The sequence below is a fragment of the Myotis yumanensis genome, unplaced genomic scaffold (assembly GCF_028538775.1).
Source record: "Myotis yumanensis isolate MYYU_CA2020_CCGP unplaced genomic scaffold, mMyoYum1.0.hap1 SCAF_1, whole genome shotgun sequence".
Taxonomy (NCBI): Eukaryota; Metazoa; Chordata; class Mammalia; order Chiroptera; family Vespertilionidae; genus Myotis; species Myotis yumanensis.
The window spans coordinates 145,647,647-145,671,020 of NW_027223752.1; the positions used below are offsets into that span (position 1 = coordinate 145,647,647).

The 23,374-nt window shown below is 37.3% G+C and overlaps 1 protein-coding gene across 5 annotated transcripts in view; it reads left to right on the forward strand.

Annotated features, from left to right (window-relative positions):
• The first annotated feature begins 2,146 nt into the window (after positions 1–2,146).
• Positions 2,147–23,374, forward strand: part of ARMC3 (armadillo repeat containing 3) — a 97,613-nt gene continuing 76,385 nt past the window's right edge. For 4 of the 5 annotated variants that reach the window (XM_070408247.1, XM_070408253.1, XM_070408276.1 and 1 more), the window contains exons 1-3: positions 2,147–2,225; positions 5,603–5,651; positions 21,306–21,423. In XM_070408247.1, the coding sequence (XP_070264348.1) occupies positions 5,604–5,651; positions 21,306–21,423 (166 nt within the window). In that variant the 5' untranslated portion in view covers positions 2,147–2,225; position 5,603. Of the gene's footprint in view, positions 2,226–5,602; positions 5,652–8,925; positions 8,980–21,305; positions 21,424–23,374 lie in introns of those variants that run through there. The other variant, XM_070408264.1, reaches the window with a different exon arrangement.

Below are 23,374 nucleotides of genomic sequence, written 5' to 3' on the forward strand. Positions count from 1 at the left end.
AGGACCAAAGGAGGTTTTTTAAATTTTTATTTATTACTATCATTATTATTATTTTGCATAAGGCATAGGAGAGACTTCACATATACTGAAGGGCAAAGGCCTGGAAGCAAAGGAGAAGCTGAAGTTCTAGGGGTGTAATATTCAAGGTCCAATCAGAAGACAGAAATTAAGTGTTATTTGACCACAGAAAATTTAATATAAAGAAGCATGTAACAGATTGAGGATCCTCAGAGGGAATGGGGGCAGGGTGGGAGGGAAGAGATCAACCAAAAACTTATATGCTTATATGAATAACCCATGGACACAGACAATAGTGGGTTGAAGGCCTGGGGAGAGGAAGAGAGTGGGCAGGAAAAAGGTCCATGGTGAGGGGGTGGGGGGATATGGGACATCTGTAATAATAAAGGCAGATTTTTAAAAAAGAATTGCTAAGAGAGAGGAGAAAAAAAGGGATGTGAAAGTTGCAACTGTAAAAAGCACTCAGGGTTGGGGGACCAACAGGAGCAGGTAGAAGATGGAGTGCACAAGGGGGACTCCAGGGAGGGGCAGATTTTTTGCCAAAATCAATCAAAGAGTATTTTATGAAGCTATCCCTTGAACAGCGCTTAAATAGGAAAGAAAGAATATTCCAAAAGTTGCATATAATCTGGCAAATAGTAATCGCTCAATAAATATTTATTGAATAGATGATGAAGTAACAGAGTGAGCAAAAATCTAGAGGAGAAATAGGGAAAAATTTGGGGGGACGAGTAAGCTTGGTTGGGGCTTGTATGATGGGAAAGTGGTGGGAAATAGACTGTCCCGAAAGATTAGGGATAAGGCCGTCAGCTCTGAACACCAGGTTGAAGAGTGTAGACTTTATTTTGGGAAGCCAGTGAGCTTTGAGTAGGGGAGTGACACAACTAGAGCAATGATTTCTGGAAGTTGATCTGTCTGCTGTATGTACAAAGAACTGGGAGGAGAGAGAAAGCACAGTCATCAGTTAGGAGGCCCTGGATTGGGTGACAGTATGTAGAGGGGGCAAAACAGGGGCCAAAATAGAGATGGCTAATTGGCTCAGCTGCTGATTGGAGCTGGCAGCGGAAGAGGATGAGGGGAGCGGGAGGTTCTAGAGCAGTGGTTCTCAACCTTCCTAATGCCGCGACCCTTTAATACAGTTCCTCATGTTGTGGTGACCCCCAACCATAACAGTATTTTCTTTTTTTAAAAAAAAATATATTTTATTGATTTTTTACAGAGAGGAAGGGAGAGGGATAGAGAGTTAGAAACATCGATGAGAGAGAAGCATCGATTAGCTGCCTCCTGCACACCCCTTACTGGGGATGTGCCTGCAACCAAGGTACATGCCCTTGACCAGAATCAAACCTGGGACCCTTCAGTCCACAGGCCCACGCTCTATCCACTGAGCCAAACCAGTTAGGGCCATAACATTATTTTTGTTGCTACTTCATAACTGTAATTTTGCTACTGTTATGAATCGTAATGTAAATATCTGATATGCAGGATGTATTTTAATGGTTACAAATTGAACATAATTAAAGCATAGTGATTAATCACAAAAACAATATGTAATTATATATGTGTTTTCCGATGGTTTTAGGCGACCGGGTGAGTCGTTCAACCCCCAAAGGAGTCGCGACGCACAGGTTGAGAACCGCTGTAGACCTTTGGGAGGAATGCAGAAAGAGGAAAGAAATGAGGGTTTCGAAGAGGCAGGTAAGTTCTGCGGGGAACTGGATGCTCCGTGCATGGGGAGCTGGCAGTGCGCGTCTGCAGCCCAGCGAAGCCCTGGCAGGACGTGGCGATTTGTAGGCTGTCCGCACGGATTCTGACGGAGGCCGGTCCTTGGGAGCACCTGGGCGCGGTGAACCCAGAGCCAGTCCGCTGGGCAGCATTTGCGGCTGCACCGCGTCCCGATGTAGTTTTCACCTGGACGGGCACTCAACAGCTAGACGAGGAGGATTCCAGGGTCTATCCTGTCCCCAAACCAGGGACTCTGGGAACTGAGAACGAACGTGGCCCCCTGGGTAGCGACCGCTATTCCCCCGGGACAAAGGGCGCGCAGGACCCCGGAGCGCGCTTCCAGGACAGGACGTGGGTTCCCGTGCGCAGGCGCGGCCCGGCGTCGCCTAGCAACCGGGGACAACCTTGGACTAGGAGTATAGCCTTGGCGTGTGTGGTTCTCTGGGTCTGGGGAGCAGCTGCTCGCGGGGATCTCCTGGCAGGTAACGGGAGGGGGCGGCTGCACGGCTACCACGCGGTTTGGAGAGGCCCAGGGCAGAAGTCCCAGCAAAACTTGGGGACTGGAGCAGCTGCCGCGCGGGAAGGGGGTGGGGGTGGGGGTGGGGACATCAGGGACAACCTTTGTGAGAGGTGGTGGGTCCCTAGCCTACACCCGCAGTGTTAGGCTGGGCTAGGAGTGGGTTTCATAAGCAGCCTGATCACCTCCCCTTTAACAGACAACAAAACTGAGACCCCGAGAAGAGATCTGAGAGTTTCAGATTCCCTTACTTGACTCAGGGAGTGGATCTCGAATTGCTCTAGACCTCCTCCTCCCCTTCAAGTCTTCTCAAAATAAATCTCCCCACTGGAAAATAATTAAGGTCGCCTAGACTTGAAAGTTCACGAAGGAGAAATGTGAATGATCAATAAACTAAAAAAAAATAAAAATAAAAAACAAAAAGCTGCAAAATTAAAGCCGACTTGTTTTCATACCCAATGCGTTGAGTATGAGGTTCATACCTTTTCATCTAGCTCTTCTGCAGCTAGGGATTTATTCTAAAGAAACAGTTGAGGATGTGGATGAAAATTTTATATCTATGGATTCATTCATTTATGTCTAAAGTTCATTGTTGCCTTGCCCATAGTTCCATAAAATTGGAAACAAATGCTCAATAGTAGGAGACTAGCTAGATATATAGTGGCTTTTTAAGTATTATTTTAAATGACACATGTTGATTCATTGGATATGATTGGAACAATAAATTGAGGCAGAGATTTCAAAACCTGCTCATTAATTTAAGAATTTAGTGGGAAATGGTCCCAGGAAAGGAAGTTGAGAATAAGGGATAGAAATCCAATTAGGATGGTAAAGTCACTATAGAAAACACACACACAAAAAGAACTATATTAAAATAGTGTTACCTCAAAGAGCTGATTTATGAGTGATTTTTATTTTATTCCATGTGGCCTTCTTGGTTTTACAGATTATTTTTTTTTAAATATATTTTATTGATTTTTTACAGAGAGGAAGGGAGACAGATAGAGAGTTAGAAACATCGATGAGAGAGAAACATCGACCAGCTGCCTCCTGCACATCTCCTACTGGGGATGTGCCCGCAACCCAGGCACATGCCCTTGACCGGAATCGAACCCGGGACCTTTCAGTCCCCAGGCCGACGCTCTATCCACTGAGCCAAACCGGTTTTGGCTTTACAGATTCTTTATAGTGAAATGTATTACCTTTATAAGTGGTATACTCAAAAATGGTTAAAATGGTAAATTTTATGTGTTTCAGTACAATAAAAGAAATCTATGGGCAGGTGGTAAAATAGTTAAGGGAAACAGGTTTAGTTTGCTTCAAAAAGTCAAAGGGATTTATTTTTGTAATTCAACATCTCTGTAGCTTTAAAGGAAAACAAATCTTCAAAGAATAAAATAATATAAGGTAATATAATTGTATCATGTTGATGTTAAGTGAAATAAGTTTACAAAGTTTTTTTTTTTTTAAATTTAGGATCATCTCTGAGGCTCCTTGTCTGTGACCTATGTCAGCTTTATACATTCTCCCCCATTAACCACTACACACAATATTATAACAAAAACACAAACTAAACACTTCCTACTTCACAATAGTGCCTAGACCAGCTTCATTTGTAATTCTGTATGTTTAGGCTCTCTCAGCCTCTGTACTCTTCAATATGCAGTTACTCAAAACCTGAAATAGGAAAAATAAGTTCCTGAGTGAAAATCAGATGACTTAAAGCAACTTTATGCTGGTGTAATTTAGTTACTTCTCAAATATTCATAATTTTGCGTAATTTTGTTAAATATAAGACTGCTATATTTCAGAATTGATTATAAAGAGCTATGAAATCTCATTTTGTAGAGGTTAATCATTGCATAGATTTTTATTTATCCAGAATAGTTTCATGAAACATTTTAAGCACAAAGTCTAGGGCCTGTGTGCTTTTTAAGTATCTATGAAAGGTGTTTGAGATTTGGGAAAAATGGCCCTAAAATGTGAAGACAAGGGAAAATTAATTTTAAATTAAATGTTTTGCATTAATATTAAATTTTTATTACATTTTAAAATAATTAATTTTGCAAGAATTTCCAAGTGCACAAACTGATTGCTGAGTGATTTCAACTGCAAAATTTTAAAACAGTTTATGATGAAAATTATATATATAATGGGTGATGTGGGTGTATTTTAACATTTTAATATATCGGCTATCGTGTGAGGAAGTGCATACAGAATAAGCTTGTCCAGGCCATCAAAGGTCTTGAAATTTATGTGAACTGAAGTTAGGGACTTGGAGTAGATGTCTTTCAAAAGTCCCTATGAGTTTCTAGGAACATGTGGTTTTTAACATATGTGATAAATTCTGGCCAGTCTCTCTCATGCTAGGAGCTGCTTTTCTCCCTTGACAAGCTATCTGAACTAACACTGACATCGTAGATTCTCTCCAAGGATTTTCTACTTCTCAGGATATCTTTGGAGACCGTAGTAATTTTCTTAAAACTAGAATATACCCTCTGAGTGAGATTGCCTAATGCTAAACATAATCCCACGAACTCTCATTGGAGAAAATTTGGAAGATTTCTAGAGTTATTCTAATAGTCACCAACATCTTGAACTTTTCTGTACCCAGGTGGAGTTAATCCTCTGTGGTATATCAACTATATCTACAATTCCTTTTACTTTTTCCACACAGGCATGGATACATGAGGGCAGGTAGAAAAGGGTTTTGCAAGGAGTAATCCTTATTTTTCCAAGAATACATTTCTTTATATTCTCAATTAGTTTTTATTGAGACTTGGATTACACCAGATACAATTTTGTTATTTGGGAAAATGACACAAATGTTCATCTGGGATTGATAGATCTTGGATATAATTCACAAAACCATTACTCCCAGGAAAACAGAGTTAATTATTTTTATAAATGCTGAATATCTACTCTGTGCCAGACACTGTTCTAGGTGCTTGGGATAGATCCATGCAAGAAAGCAGACGAAAATCCCTCTTTTTGTGGCAAAACGTTCTTGCAGATCTCAAAAGTAACTTGGACTTTATCTCTCAAGCCCTTCGTGGTAAACTAAAAAGTGAATATTGTCACTAATATATTCTCTTCCTTTCCAAATTGGAAACCAGGACTAATTCCCAACAATCTTATCATTCAGTTCCTTTAAAATCATGGTTTTAATAGGGATGTAGGTAACATATTTGTACGTCTGCAGTCATTTCTACACGTATCTCATTGTCACTTTTTAGGTAAAATGTAAAGGAAATAGACCTCATAAAGATATAGATAACTGAGAAATTTTTACATATATAATATGTAAACAACACTTAAACCATCTATTGCATCTTTTCCCAGAATGGGTAAAAAGATAAAGAAGGAAGCAGAACCTCCTCCGAAGGATGTGGTAAGTTTCTGATTTGAATACTAGTAGCACGTCAACAACCAGTTTTAAAAAGAAATTGTTCAAACGGTTTGGCATGTACCAGTATATACTTGCGTACATGGTGGCAGAAGTCCAAATTCTGACTAATGATAAGATTAGTCAGAGAAATCTAATATTATATAAACAAACATTTACAACATTGTCATTACCTAATTAGCACAATTAGAGAGTAATTATTAGCTTTTAGTATGTGGATGGCATCTTTATAAGCCAAGTTAATGAATAAATAGTTTTGGTTTGTTCTTTTAAATACTTTACCTTTGCCAGTCTCTCATTAATGTTAATTATCCAAGTGAATTTTCACAATTAACTGGGAATTATGCTACAGCTATTATATATGCATATAAGGTTGTCAGAGGATGACCTTTTGGACGTCAGAAGACTTGTATTTTCCAATTCTGTGGAGAGAGAAGTCTGGATTCATCATCAATTTCTATTCCGAATGCTTAAGTAATACATTCCTTATAACACAAAGCTCTGTTTCTGTTTTTAAAAGCATGTTTTTATCTTCTATCTTTACATTTTTTGAATTACTGAAAAATGGTGTTTAAAATAGAAAATGACCCTGGACAATTTTTAGTTTAGAAATTTATTTTGAAAGATACTTGGTATGATTTTCTTCAAATAAAACATGAATGGAAAAAAATAAGCATGTATAGTCAATTCACAGGATTTTATAGTTTGAAAGAAATGGAATTTAGTGCACTGGAGCATCAAGGTTACAAATGCAAGCTTGGTCCCTATTCTGCCTCTTACAAACAGGGTGTGTGTGTGTGTGTGTGTGTGTGTGTGTGTGTGTGTGTTTTATGAAGTTGCCAAATTTGAACAAGTTATTTCAGTTTTTCATCTCTTCAATGGGAATTGTAACGACTGACTCATTTCAGTTGTATGAATGAAAATGAAATAAAATGTATAAAGTTCTCATTACCTGGCACATAGTTAATACTAATAAAATTTAAATCATGGGCATCCTTTAGACTCTGACACACACACACACACACACACACACACACACACACACACACACTTCAATACAGTTGGGAACAGAGGCGATGGAAGCACCTATCTGCCCAGGTTTAAGAAAGCTTTGCATTGTGGTCTCCTGATGTATTTTCATCAATCTGACTGCTCTCTGTAGGACATACTTTTAAAACATAACAAATTCTCTTAGTTTTCATTACATTCTATGTTTTCATTACCTCTCCTTTTGTTGAAAAAGAGCATTATTGACATTTTATTGCTAGAAAGTGAACTCATGAACATAGTACTTGATGACAAACACTTTGGATTAAAATGAGAATTAAGGGACTATTGATGGAACTATTAGTCTGACTCATTCTGTAATTTTGTCATGTATTTCTAGTATTGTTCTCTCTATCCCAACACTTGGATGTCAAGACGTGAGAAACCAAGCCAACCCTAGCTTTAACAGAAGTCTAGCTCCTGCTTTCTAAGTTCATAACAGCCTCGGGGGCAGCCAGAGGCATGTGCCACAATTACCAGTGGTCTCTGACCACTGATTGCCCTAAGTCCTTCCATCTTTCCCCTTCTCTGACTTTATGCTAAAAAGTTGATAGATTAATATTAAAATATCTAACTACTTTTCTGGCTTGTAAATTCTAATACTTTAAACAGTATACTACAATTTAAGGCATCTGAACTTAGAATTTGTTGCAAGGCATTCTTCAAAGGCTAGGCAAGGTTTGATGTACAAGTTATAAATAAAAACCAGTTTTAAAAGAGGGATACATAACTGCCTGAGAAAATAAACTTTTCTGTGTCAACTAATAGTAGTTTTTCTTTTTATGTGTTTCCTAAAACCATTGTTTCCAAAGATATTCTTTTTTCCCCCAATTGTTAAAGTTTTTATTGAAGCATAATATACATACAGAAAAGTGCACAGAAAGATACAATTCAATTAATTTTTACACAATGAACACACCCATGTAACCAGCACCCAGATAAAAAACAAAACAAAACATGACCAGTCTCCCAGAAATCCCCCATGCCCGCCAAGGACTCTAACATCACCGAATAGTGTGACCTGTATTTGAAATATATAAATGGAGCCATAAAGTATATTCTCTTTTGTCTGACTTCTGTTTAATAGTGCATTTTTGAGATTTATCTATACTATTGCATATAATTGTGATTTTTTTCTTATTGCTATATGACATCTCATTGTATGACTATACCTCAATTTACCTATCGATTCTAGCATTGATAGGCGCTTTTAGTAGTTTCCCATTTGGGGTGTTATAAATTGTGTACGCATGAACATTCTAGTGCATGTCAATACATTTTATTTTCACTAGTCTTTCAACTACTAGTTAAAATGGGTAATAGGGACAGAGAGGCGAGGAGTGCTTAGTGATCTGGTTAAAACAAAAAACTCCTTTTGCTTTTCTTAATATTCTTCTTGACAAAACATACATTCATATGTGCATATATGGTTTATTGACCTCCATCCCTCCTCATAAAAGGGAACACTAGCTAAGAAGATGCCTAGAAGTTGGAAGATGTGGCTTGAACAAACAATACAACTACTAGTATATTCTGCTCCCCCAAATTATTTCCATGTTTGGTTGAAAGGTTGTTAGTGATGCTATAATAAAAGGCAAACTTACTGTGGAATGATTGCATAAAATAATTACTAATAGAAATGACCTTAGTGGGAAATATTTATTATAAGGCAAGATATTCAGCAGCTAAGAGTAAGGTTCTGGAGTTAAAATACCTGAACCATCACTCCATCACCCACCATCCATGATCTGGGGCAAATTTCCCAACCTCTATATGCCTCGGTGAGGATATAGTGATATCCACTTCACAGGACATCCACTTAATATCTACTCATAGAGGCAAGGTTAGATCAATGTAAGATGTTTAGAACAGTGCCTGGCACTAGTTAAGAGCTTAATAAATGCTGTTGTTATTAATGACATAGTTGAGGGTACTGTTCATTATTCTATAGCATTGTAGAAGTTTGAACTGTCCAAGGAGGCAGGTGATCAGCTGTGGAAGACCAGCTGGCCTCTAAAGTTCCAGGAGGCCTGGTGCATGGCCATCATGATTCATGGCCAGGTCTTCGAGTTTATGAGAATGGACATTTTATTCTCTTAATATTTCAGAGGCAATTGAGCTCCAGTGGACAAATCACAGTATCTAAACTCAAAAGAGAACATGACCTGGTTCTAGAGTATCAATGATTAAGTATCAACTGAACATTTATGTTAATGGGTCAGCACCTTCTCTCCATAGTTAATTGTTTATGGGGAAGATAAGCTTGGTGAGTATTTTTTTTTCTAGTGTAAAATTTTTTTTTTAAATTTTGTTTTATTGCTTAAAGTATTACAAAAACTATTATATATGTCTCCTTTTTTTTCCCCTTGACATTCCCCCGGCTTCTCCTGCCCCCCAGTGTCTTGTGTCCATTGTTTATGCTTATATGCATGCATACAAGTCTTTCGGTTGATCTCTTACCCGCCTCCCCCGCCACCCTCCCCGGGATTCCTGCTGTCGTTTGACAGTCTGTTCGATGCTGCTCTGCCTCTGTATCTATTTTTGTTCATCAGTTTATAATGGTCTTTATTATCCATAAATGAGTGAGATCATGTGGTATTTTTCTTTCATTGACTGGCTTATTTCACTTAGCATAATGCTCTCCAGTTCCATCCATGCTGTTGCAAATGGTAAGAATTCATTCTTTTTTACAGCAGCATAGTATTCCATTGTGTAGATGTACCACAGTTTTTTAATCCACTCATCTGCTGATGGGCACTTAGGCTGTTTCCAAATCTTAGCTATGGTGAATTGTGCTGCTATGAACATAGGGATGCATATATCCTTTCTGATTGGTGTTTCTGGTTTCTTGGGATATATTCCTAGAAATGGGATCACTGGGTCAAATGGGAGTTCCATTTTTAACTTTTTGAGGAAACTCCATACTGTCTTCCATAGTGGCTGCACCAGTCTGCATTCCCACCAGCAGTGCACGAGTGTTCCCTTTTCTCTGCATCCTCTCTAGCACTTGTCGTTTGTTGATTTGTTGATGATAGCCATTCTGACAGGTGTGAGATGGTACCCCATTGTTGTTTTGATTTGCAACTCTTGGATGATTAGTGACTTTGAGCATGTTTTCATATGTCTCTTGGCTTTCTGAATATCCTCTTTTGAAAAGTGTCTGTTTAGGTCCATTGCCCATTTTTAGATTGGATTGTTTATCTTCTTTTTGTTAAGTTGTATGAGTTCCCTATAAATTTTGGAGATTAGGCCCTTATCAGATATGACATTGGCAAATGTGTTTTCCCACGCAGTAGGTTTTCTTGTTGTTTTGTTGATGGTTTCTTTTGCTGTGCAGAAGCTTTTTATTTTGATGTAGTCCCATTTGTTCATTTTCTCTTTAGTTTCCAAGGCCCTAAAAGCTGTATTGGTGAAGAAATTGCTTCGGCATATGTCTGAGATTTTGTTGCCTTTGGATTCCTCTAGTATTTTTATGGTTTCCCTTCTTACATTTAAGTCCTTTATGCATTTTGAGTTTATTTTTGTGTATGGTGTAAGTTGGTGGTCTAGTTTCACTTTTTTGCATGTATCTGTTCAATTTTCCCAACACCATTTATTGAAGAGACTGTCTTGACTCCATTGTATGTTCTTGCCTCCTTTGTCAAATATTAATTGAGAATATTGATTCAGGTCAATTTCTGGGCTCTCTATTCTATTCCATTGATCTATATGTCTCTTCTTGTGCCAGTACCAGGCAGTTTTGAGAACAGTGGCTTTGTAATACAGCTTGATATCTGGTATTGAGATCCCACCTACTTTGTTCTTCTTTCTCAGGGTTGCTGCAGCTATTTCGGGGTCTTTTTTTATTCCAGATGAACTTTTGGAGAGTTCGTTCTAGGTCTGTGAAATATGCCCTTTGGTATTTTAATGGGAAGTGCGTTGAATTTATAGATTGTTTTGGGTAGTATGGACATTTTAATGATGTTGATTCGACCAATCCATGAACATGGTATGTTCTTCCATCTGTTTATGTCTTTCTCTATCTCTTTTTTCAATGTCCTGTAGTTTTCTGAGTAGAGGTCTTTTACCTCTTTAGTTAGGTTTATTCCTAGGTATCTTAATTTTTTTGGTGTGATGGTAAATGGGATTGCTTTTTTAGTCTCTCTTTCTGTAAGTTCACTATTGGTGTATAGAAATGCCATAGATTTCTTGGCATTAATTTTGTATCCTGCTACATTGCCGAATTCATTTATTAAGTCTGATAGTTTTCTGATGGAGTTTTTAGGGTTTTTATGTACAATATCATGTCATCTGCGAATAAGGACAGTTTTACTTCTTCTTTTCCAATTTATATGCTTTTTATTTCTTCTTCTTGTCTAATCACAATGGCTAATACTTCCAGTACTATGTTGAACAGGAGTGGTGAGAGTGGGAAGCCCTGTCTTATTCCTGTTCTTAGGAGAAATGGTTTTATTATGCTTGGTGAGTATGGAATCGAAGCAACATACAATAGTAGAACCTGCTCCCTCAACTGGGCAACCAAACTCAGTTCTTTGGAAGACTGCGATGTCTCCTGGGGCTTGTTTTTCCTCAACCTTCTTCACCAACCTTAGAACTCAACCTTTAACACTCTGTCAGAGACTGCCAAAACTGCCCAGACTTTTTTCCTAGAAATGAAGCATCATAGAGACTTGTTTTCCTATTTTTCTCCCTCATCACAGATAAACAAGCCATCATGAATAAGAAATATAGTATAAATTCACAAATATGCACATATATGATAATTATCAGCTTGCTCCCCTTGTTCTAAATGTTTGTTACCTTAAATCATGTTTTAAAGCAAACTAGAAGCCAAACAAATGAGCTATTTTCATTTTAACCTTTATGATTTTTAGCAATTTAAAATCTATGTAGTCTTACTGAAAGTTCATACTTCCTTCTGTATCTGTTTCTCTTTTCCTGTGTAATTGATTCCATGTGATCCGAGACCACTGATGTGGTTAACACCTTCAAACAAAAAAAAAGGCCTTTTATTTGCACTTAACCAGCACCATAAAAATCATTCGCTTGTCATGATTTATCTACTTTTCACTGAGTTCAACTTTGTAATTGTGTATTCTTTTAGACTTGTGCTATCCAGTAATCACTAGCCACATGTAATTATTTACATTTAAACTTATAGTAATAAAATTATGCTAATTAAAATGAACAATAATTAAAAATTCAGTTCCTCAGTCGCATTAGTTACACTTCAAGTGCTCAAGTGTCACATGAGGCTGTGACTACCGTATTAGAGACACAGATCAGCAATGCCATCGCCCAAGTTCTGTTGGACAACACTACCCTAGATAGTCTTATTTTCTTCACAGACATATAAAAGTATCCCTATAAATCGATGGCTTCTCTCATGGACTGAGCTTAAAATTCAAAGCTTAGCCAAAATGGTTCCCCTTTCTTTCATTCTTTTTGTAAATAATTGGGTTCATCATTTATTTTGTGCAGAGCGTGAAATTATAATTTCACAGCCAGCTTGTCGGTGACTGATTGTGAGTTTCTCACAGGAAAGCAGATGGGATGTGTAATTACAGCACAGTATTATTTATTTAGTTGTGTGCCATTCTGTCAGAGCTATCATTTTATTCTCAGCACCGTTTTTAATAAAAAATTACTATAATGCTGTAGGCTCTGTAGGAGAAACAAATGTCATGCCAAGTTTCTCCACTGTCTGCCAAACATCGACATTTCTCCTCCTCTGACAGCTCTGTAGTCTGTGTCTCTCACAGTCACAGTCTCCTTTTAAGCTTCTCAAGACGCCCTATCACCTTTTCCTTAGTGATGACCAGAAGATGTGGCAAAATACTGAAGTGTTTTCTAAACACTTGAAGAAGGATGAAAGATACTTACTATAGCTGTTGTTTAAATGTATTTTCATGTACTCTAGTCTTTTGAGCATTGTAGGCATTCTGCTGCGAAGATATGACATATCCATGTTCCAACATAGTATATTTATGCACAACCTTATAAAATCAGCTTTAAAAATATTAAATGTCAGAGGACTCTGAAGTGAGAGTTTTAAAATGGAAGGGAAATTTGTTCTGAATGGAGGTTGATGGAGAAGGTAACCTGCCAGAATGCTAGGGAAACTGTCTTAAGTGGTAAAGCTGATCCAAGGCTGTGATTCTCCAGGGTTTGGAGCGGGTGTAAAGGGGGGGCCTTATGTGGGTAGGATGGTAATTGTGGACTCTATCCCCACACCAAAATTTTTGCATGCAGTTTCAGTGGGCAAATGTATCCACTAGAGCAGCCCATGGATGGTTCCATGAATCTCTGATTTAGAAACTTCTCTCCTCACATCAGCAAACAATACACAGTTAAGGTACTTTAGGCCAGAATCATGAAAAAGAAGTTTCCAGAGGCACCTTACAGACATGTATTGAGTTTCCATACCCCAGACTTATTCTAGGTAATGAAGATAGAGAAATAATATAGTCCTTTGCCCGAAGAAATTAATTCATTTATTGGACAAATATTGTTCTATACCCTGGGCATATACCTGAGAACAAAATAAAGTTAAGGCCTCAAGGCAGCATCCATTCTAGTGGGGGAAATATTCAGTTAACAAATAATAATATAATGCAGGTAGTGATAAGCTCCATAAAGAAAAAGTAGGATACAGGGTGGAGAGTGATAGTATCTGCACCACTTTAAATAGGATCTATATTAGGGAAAGCCTTCCCAGCGGGGGTCACATTTGAGAAAGACTTAAATGGAATGAAGGAATCTGCTATGCAAATATGTGGGTGAGAGTACTCCAGCTGATCAACAATAACTAAGGCTTGACTTAGTATGTTTGAGGAATGCTAAAAAAGTTGGTGTGCTTGGAGATTGCTAAGCAAAGTAGTAGGAGGTGGGTCACAAAGGTGGTGGGGTGGTAGTGACAGGGCCTTTTAGACTATGTTAAGGAGGTTGGGTTTCTTCCCTCTACTGTGCAAAATAGGGGATTCATTAGGAGGTTACAAGTAGAGGAGTAGCAATAACTAAGTTACATTTAAAACAAAAAAGTAAGACCATTCTAGCTACAATGTGAAAGAAGAGGGAAAATGGGAAGACCAATTTGGAGGCTATTACTAGGGCAGCTACTGTCTGTCTACTCATACAGGCAAGGTTAGATCAATGTAAGATGTTTAGAACAGTGCCTGGCACTAGTTAAGAGCTTAATAAATGCTGTTGTTATTAATGACATCGTTGAGGGTAGTGTTCATTAGTACCCTCCGGATTAGGCTGTAACTGTGGAGAAGGTGAGAAGTGACCAGAATGAGGACATATGCTGATGGTAGATTTGACAGAATTTGCTGATGGATTGTAGGTGGGGTGTGAGAAAGAGAGGAGCTGAGATATTTCAAGGTTCTTGGACTAAGCAGCTGAGTAAATTATGGTAAAATATACTAAAGTATACATGTAAAACAAAGAAACAGTGCAGTGTGCTAAGTGCTATTATATAGAAATTCAGAGGAATATAGCTGTGGGAAAGAAAAGAAAGCCCCAGGGTTTTTCACACCCAAATGACTATGAATAAAAAACAATAGAAAATGTATCCAGAAAGATGGAGACCTTACTATTAAATGAGCCATAAACTTCTATAGTTTCAAGTATTATTTTGTTACTTTAATTTTTTAGAAATGAAATAAAACTATCAAAAAGTGGTAGGTGACATCATCTCACAGATGATGGCCTTAGTGAGAACCATTGGTGAGTCAATGAGGGTGAAAGTCAGATAGGAACTGTTTACCTGGAGGTAAGAGTGAGAAAATGAATAAAAGTAAATAGTTCATAAGATTTTTTTAAAAATATATTTTATTGATATTTTACAGAGAGGAAGGGAGAGAGATAGAGAGTTAGAAACATCGATCAGCTGCTTCCTGCACATCTCCCACTAGGGATGTGCCCCCAACCCAGGTACATGCCCTTGACCAGAATCGAACCTAGGACCTTTCAGTCCGCAAGCCGACGCTCTATCCACTGAGCCAAACTGGTTTCGGCTCATAAGATTTTTGACAGTGAAAGGGATGACTGGATGCAAATGCAAAGAAAGTAAAAACTAGTGTTCATTCATGGTTTGAGTTTTTGAAAATTAATTTGATGAAAAGATAGAGGGACAAGGAGATTTGAGGTTTGATTAGGAGTGTTATTAAAATAATAGATCATAAAATCTAAGCAGCATAAGAATTGAAGAAATGAGAAACCAGATGAAGTGAAAGTAGAGGTAGAAATGGGGGGGCGGTATCCCAATGAAACTGAAGGATAGCTGTAGTAGGAGTAGCCGAATATTGAAGCTGTATCTCTACCAAGAAATCCTTAAAATCTGAATATGGTGGGTACTAAGAAAGCAAAGTGAGTAGGTAAAGAGAAATTGGTGGGATATCATAATAGCAGAAAACAAAGTTGAATGATAGACAAATGCTATTGAGTCAGAATTAAGTAGAGGACATAGAAGAGAATTTTCAAAAGTAATGAGAACATTTCTGCTTCTGGATAGGATGTAGTAGTTAGTGGTGGGTAGCAGTAGGGCATTTCCTCCACTATAGCAACTCAAGCTCTAAAGCTTCTGCACAACAAAAGAAACCATCAACAAATGAAGGGAACCCACTGTATGGGAGGACATATTTGCCAACGATACATCCAATAAGGTGTTAATTTCTAAAATATATAAAGAATGTACACATCTCAACACCAGGAAAACAAACAATCCAATTAAAAAATGGGCAAAGGACCTGAATAGATGCTCCTCCGAAGAGGACATACAGAAGGCCAAAAGACATGAAAAAAATGCTTAAACTCACTAACAGAGAGATGCAAATGAAAACTACAATGAGATATCACCTCACACATGCCAGAATGGCTATGATCAATAAATCAACAAACAACAAGTGCTGGTGAGAATGTGTAGAAAAGAGAACCCAAGTACACTGCTGGTGGGAATGCAGACTGGTACAGCCACTGTGGAAAAAGTATGGAGTTTCCTCAAAAAATTAAAAATGCAACTGCCTTTTGACCCATCGATCCCACTTCTAGGAATATATCCTAAGATCCTGAAACACCAATCAGAAAGAATATACACACCTCTATGTTCATAGCAGTGTTATTTACAATAGCTAAGATCTGGAAACAGCCCAAGTGCCCATCAGTAGATGAGTGGATAAAAAAGCTGTGGTACATCTACACCATGCAATACTATGCAGCAGTAAAAAAGAAGGAAGCCTTACTGTTTGAGACAGCATAGAGGGACCTGGAGAGTATTATGCTAAGCGAAATAAGCCAGTCAGCCAATCAGAGAAAGACAAATATCATATTGCTTCACTAATATGTGGAATCTAATGAACAAAATAAACTCATGAACAAAATGGAACCAGAAGCATGAATACATGGAACAGACTGGCTGGTGCCCAAGGGGAGAGGGGTGGTGGGTGGCTGGATAAAGATGGTGAAGGAAATAGCTAAAGAACATATGTGTATACCCCATGGACATGGACAATAATTTGGTAAAGGCCAAGGACGGGGAAAGGGGGGAGGGGAGAGGAGGGCAAAGGTGGGAAGGGAGACTCCTGCAATAATGTCAGCATTAATAATTTTTTTAATTAAATAAAAAGCAGATGGATTTAAAAATATCAGAAGAGGTGTATGTGGAAAGGCAAATTAAAAAGACTGATAATACCAAGTGTTGGTAAGGATATGGAACTCTTATTAATAAATGTTGGGAATGTAAACTGATGAAACCACTTTAGAAATCTGTTCAATAGTACCTGTGAAAGGTAAATATATATCTACCTTGTGACTCATCAATTTTATTCCTCAGAATATACCTGGGGAAATGAAGGCACATATGCACAAAAATACATGAACAAGACTATTCATTGAGCTTTATTTATGATAGCCTCAATCTGAAATAAAAGAAGCCAAACTGGTATACCCATATAATGGAATACCAAATAGCCATAAAAATGTGACTCAATTATATGAAATGTGAATGAATCTGAGGGAAATTGTGCTGAGCTAAAGAAGGTAGATGTGAAATAATGCCATTTATATGAAGTTCAAGAACAGGAAAAACTAAGTTATGACTTTGAAAGTAGGAACAATGGTTATCTTTCTGGGAGGGTTTTGGGGAAGGAGCTTGAGGAAATATTCAGGGGTGATAGAAATGTTTTGTAACTTGGTCAGAGAGGTATTGTATTCTGAAAGATTAAGTGAAAGAAATATCTGTCAGTACACAAAAAACAGAGTACAGTTTGCTTTTTAACCCAATCTTACTATCTTAATAAGGTTTATTTGCCATAGAGATGATTATTTAGATCAGTGGTTCCCAAACTTATTTGGCCTACCGCCCCCTTTCCAGAAAAAATATTACTCAGCCCCTGGAAATTAATTTTTTTAAATTTTAATAGCAGTTACTCATCGCCCCCAAATGCACCTGTGGCCATCACCGCCCCCCTGGATCGCTGCAGCGCCTACCAGGGGGCGGTAGCGCCCACTTTGGGAATCACTGATTTAGATCATTGATTTATTTTATTTCTATCATTTTACATTACATTTTTGGTATTTCTTTGCTATTTTTTTTTATGCTGTATTTTTTTGTATCTTCTTTTTCTGAATTGAGCAACTTTCCTTTGTTAACCTTTCTTTTTGGGGAACTCCTACTACTCAGCTGTAGCATTTAAATACATATATCTAGCCTGGCCGGTGTGGCTCAGTGGTTGAGCCTTGACCTATGAATCAGAAGGTCACAGTTTTATTCCCAGTCATGGCAAATGCCCAGGTTGCTGGCTTGATTCTCATTAGGGAATGTGCAGGAGGCAGCCTATCAATGATTCTCTCTCATCATTGATGTTCCTCTCTCTCCCTGTCCTTTTCTCTCTGAAATCAATAAAAGTATATATTTTTAAAGATACACATATCTAAACCTGACACATATCTAAACCTGTATTTTTATCAATGTAAAGAATGAGCAATAACAGGCAACAGTCCTGTTCCCTTTACCCGAGTTTTGTTGAAAAAAAACCTAGAATCTAGCTTTTTTCCCCTTTCTTATAATGTCTCTTTATTACTTCAGGAATCCTTTCTTTAAAATTACATTGTGATTCACAACATCTTTATCATTGAGTTTAACTACTTATTTTATTGTCTCAATTCAACACTATTATTTTTATATTTTGTCCTCCCTAATTCTGGCTGGAGTTTTTGATATACTTGTTGAGTCTGTGAATGCCTGAACATGTCTTTTTCATGTATGAATGATCACTTAGCCAGGTATAAATTTCTAGTGTTATAATCCTTTTCCTTCTGAACATTGTTGATTATTTTCAATATAAAGTTGGTTGAAGGGAGGGTCTAGATCACTTGCTGATACATCATCTTTCTTTATTATTCAGTGTTATTTCTGCTTTCTATTATATATTTTCTATTTAGTCAAGTTCCTGTTTTATCACTACAAATACAACATTCATTCCTATTTTAAACCTTCCTAGTATTGTTTTTCCCTTTTAAATATCCTTCCTCCTTATCTCATCCTACTCCATTTTATTCATTCTTCAAATTATATCTAAATTCTACCACCTCCATGGATCTTTCTCCATTTACCCCAATTCATAATAATTTCCCCTTCCTCAGCACAACATTTATCTCTGCCACATGTTTTTGTACTTCCTAGAATCCTAGGATTTTATATCAGGATGAGATCTAAGAGATATAATCCAATTCCCTCATTTTTCAGATTAAAAAAGAGGTGGTCACTAAGCCACATTTGTAACCCAGAGACCCCAAGCCTCCTGGCATTTTGGGGCTACGCTTTAATACCTAAATAAAATAGTTCTCAAGCTTCAATCCCCAAATACTTATAGAAGTCCTCCCTTAAAAAACCTTGCGGGTTTGCAGGTCCTCATGATCTCCTGATCAGGGTTGCAGCCTGCAGCCACGCCATTGCTGTAGGCTCTGCTAGAGGCCATTTTCTCCTCACTGGTCATGTCACTGGATACCTGCAAGTGTTACAAGCCTGGAGTATATGGCCAGCTTTTACTGAAGATTTGTTTCTCCAAAAAGAGTCTAAAAGGCTTGAGAATGAACAACATGACTTTTATAACTCTTATAGCGTCTAGTACAGGGGTGGGCAACCTTTTTGTGAGTGCGTGCCAAAACCAGCAAAATCTCTGACTCAAAATTCTTCTGCGTGCCAACCCTACTTTTTTGAGAACATGTTACGCCTATTTGGTATATGTATGTGAAGAACCTTAAAGAAATAATAAAATTCATTTGAGTGACAAAAACACAGTATATGATGATGAAAAATACATTTATTTTTTAATGTATATATGTACACTGATAGTCCGACAGAAAACTTTATGACTCTGTTTGATATTATCAGTGGGACTTTTGCTGCTGCATCACTGATGACAGAGATTTTACATCAGGTTTATATTTCGTGACCTTCAGAGATATGCATGACCTACTACTTTCATCCGTCAGGCTACTCCTATTATGAGACATAACAAAATTCATCACTGAGAACAAAGATTCACAAGCATATGTGGATGAAAACATGGAGAGTAACGCTGTTGCAAAGTTTTTTTAAACAGAAAAAATTTTCTGGAATGGCATTCCAAGTCCTCAATAGTTCTTTTTCGACACTTCTCTCTGGTACTCCTGTCTCTAATCGCCTTTTTTCAATGTTTTCCAAGTCAACTCTAAGGTCAATAAATTTCTGCTTCCAAATTGAGCTACTCTGAAATTCAATCAACTGCATTTCAAAGTCAGCTATGTCTATCCATGAAAACATTTGTAAGTTTAGTTCCTCCAGTTTCATGTTGTCTGGAAACCTCATGAATTTTGCTATCTCTTCCAGTTCTCTGAATTTCGCAAATCTTGAGAAGAACTGCTCAATAGTTGACTCGATGATGTTTAAAAACAGCTTTTGAAGGCTTTGACAGTCTGTTCTGTCATCTTTCAGGAGGTCTTTGATGTGCCTCTTGAGGTTTGGGAAATATCTAAATCTCTCACCATCCACATCCCTCTTAAAGACTTCCAGTGTCTTTTCAAAAGCCTTTATGTAACTAAACATAACATCAAGTGTCTTGCCAGTTCCTTGTAATTTAACATTTAAGTCATTCAAATGTTCACAAAAATTGTAAATGGAAGATTATAAGAGAGGGTTTTGCGTGCCAGCAAAAGTTACTGGCATGCCATGTTTGGCACGCGTGCCAGGGGTTGCCCACCCCTGTTCTACTATAAAGTCAGACATACACAAACGAAAGCTTAATTTGGATGTTAGATAATGCTGCCCTAAAATCCAATAGCCATTCCCCCTCCAAGGAGAATTCTTATCCCAGCAATGTCCTTTCAGGTCTCCGCTCACTGCTATCTTCTCTGTCTTCTTCATTCTTCCAACCTCACACAATTGTTTCCTTATTCAGACTAATCTATCTCTCCATCCTCTACCTATAACTGAACATCGGTTTTTGTTATCCTAAAACACAATAAGGTATCCAGTAAGAACCAGCTAAAGCTTTGAAATTCATATTTTTCAAAAATATATTTTTATTGATTTCAGAGAGGAAAGGAGAGGGAGGGAGAGAGATAGAAACATCAATGATAAGAGAATCATTGATTGGCTGCCTCCTGCATGACCCCTACTGCGGATCGAAGCCCACAACCTGGGCTTGTGCCCTTGACTGGAATCAAACCTGGAACCTTTCAGTCCGCAGGCTGACACTCTATCCACTGAGCCAAACCAACTAGGGCTTTTTTTTCTTTAACATAAGCAGAACTCCCTCCTCCACCAGTCTCTGGAAATGAATAGAAATTGTGTAATAATTTATTTTCTCCTTGACAAAGGAAGTCCAGAGGTGTCATGAGTTTGTTATTGTTCATTTCAGCTGCACATGAATTCTCATGACTCTCAAGATCACAGAAGGATATAGGTCTTCTTACAGTCCTATACTTTTTCTTTATTCTATATTACCATTTCCTCTGTCCCAGACTTTTTCCAATTTTACATTTTTAATATGTTGTTTTCTACTGCTTTTCCATTATAATAGCTGCTTTCCCAGAAAGAGTGCAGTACGGAAAGCAGGTACAGATTATTGAGACCGTCAGGGCATCTAATATATACAGGTACTCAAGGATTCTTGTGTATTGATTAAGAATTATACTATCATATGCTATTTAATGAGCATCTATTATGTGCTAATGTGCTCAGTGCAGTATATAGATGGTCTAATTCTCTCCTTAATTATTTTGCCCATTACATAGAAAGGGAAACTGAAATTTTAGTGGCTTAAGTAACTTTTTTGATTCCACATAGCTAAATTGAGAGACTAAGTCTTCCAGATTCCAAAATGCTTTGCTTTTTCCACCATACACCAGGTATTCCAAAGCTGTCAGTGTGGGTAGCTGTCTCTGTATTAGTGACGCTTTTTAAGTAAAAACGTTACAATGCATTTCCTGAGCAGTGACCACATCCTTTTTGTAAGATTGTGTTCTATTTAAGTCTCAAGACACCATTCATTTTTTATGTGCTCTTCAAAGCTCAAATGTGAACCTGATATTTCTTTCTCTGCATTTCAGTTTGATCCATTAACAATTGAAAGCAAAAAAGTAGCAACTGTGGTGCTAATGCTTAATTCTCCAGAAGAAGAAATTTTGGCCAAAGCATGTGAAGCCATTTATAAATTTGCTTTAAAAGGTTTGAATTTTTTTTTTTTTACTTTGTCTTTCTATGTCATTAGTTGCTTAAAATATTTACTACATAAGGGGCACTTTTCTCCCCAGTCTTTAACTTACTTCCTGTCAGATGAATTCTTTCAGACAACCAGATACCATTTATCGCATTACCTGAAAATAATGTATCTCCCTAAGTGCCTAACTTAATCTTAAGGAGTAATGTTTTTCACTGGGTAGAAGAGTCATTTTGAAGACTTTATTGTTTAAAAAATTGTAAATGACACAGGAGCTGAAAGAGCTCCCAGTGGTCAAAGCCAAACAATTTGAGCAACAAAATAAAGTAGTATTGGATTATAACCCAAAGTAGAACATAAATATCCATGAGTATACTGCAATGCATAAATGATTGAGTAAGTTTATAAATGGAAGAGAAAAAATAAACCTCCCAAGTGGAAGAATTCTGAATAACTTATGTAGATACTATGCCCTCAAGGAGGCAAAATATAACTTCTTTAGGTGTGGGCTGTGCCTAGTGAGTTCTTTCCAAAGAGTACAGTAAGGAAATAGGGAACAAATAATAAGTTTATAGTTAGAAACCTGACAAAACTACTTCAGTCAGGTGATCAAAATCAACATCAACAGTGATAAGTCATGTTGATAATCTTGTCAATAAGTCAAGTGCCCTTGACACAATGTAATGAAAATGGCACTTTACTTCTGTGTTATTTTTCTCCAAAACCTATAACCCCAGTCTAATTATTATTTAAAAAGAATAAAGTTCCCACTTAGGCACATTCTACAAATATGTAGCCAGAAATCCTGGGTAACTCTCATAGCCAAGGGTATGTGATAAGAAATCTCATGGGGGAATCCTAGATAAGATCCTGGAACAGAGAAAGAATATTAGGCTAAAACTAAGGAAATCTGAACAAACTATTGCTTTTAGTTAATCATAATAACATCAATAATGGCTAAAATTGTATCAAATGTACCAAAATTAGTGTAAAATATTAATAACAGAGGAAACTTGGTGTGGGATATGTGGGAACTCCCTGTATTATCTTTGCAATTTTTCTGTGAAAGTAAAACTGTTGTAAAAAATAAAGTTCATTAAAACATTGTAAATATTTCAAATATAATTCTATTGAGATATTTATTCATTGAGGATTTATAAACATAAAAGATGATTATACTTTAACTCATTCCAATGGTGATGAAATTAGATTTTTATTATACTGTATAACATTTTAATTGTGACTATTTGAAGAGTTTAGTGTATATCTAACAAGATCTGTTAAACTAAGGAGCAATCTGATTTTAAAGAAATGATTAAACATTGGTTGAGGACTTGTATGATAGAACAAAAAAATATTCATTTAGCAAATGGTAAAATACTCATCTCGTTATGTCACTCTTGTCATCATTGGGAATCCAGACAAAATCCAGAGTGGTTCTGGAAGGTATAGTTTATGTACAAATTATATAGAATACTGAGTCAATTTCATGGAGACATTGGATTATGCATCTATGGTAGCATAAGTCCCATTTCAGCCTTATAGAGTCATCATAAGTCACCTGGCTGTCCTATGTACCTAATTATATATCATCTTTTATATGACATAAGATAAATAAATAGGTAGGCATGTATTTTATGTTTAATCAATATGGAAGTTATTGTAACTCTGGTGTTTTATACTAGCAGTATTTTCTGAAATAGTTTTTAAGATAAATGATGGGACTTTGCCTTCTGACCAAGATGGAGTAAGGGGCCAGATTTACCCTCTAACCAAAACAACCAGTAAAATAGACAAAATATATAAAGTAGCAGTTGGCAAAACATTGACTATTAGGCAACGAAGGACAGTGACCATTGAGAGACAGAAAACAAAGGAAAGAAGTTCTATGACTGCCTGAGCTTACTGATTTCAGAGTTTCCAAAGTACAGCACAAGGGGTAGCCTGTGCAGAGCCTAT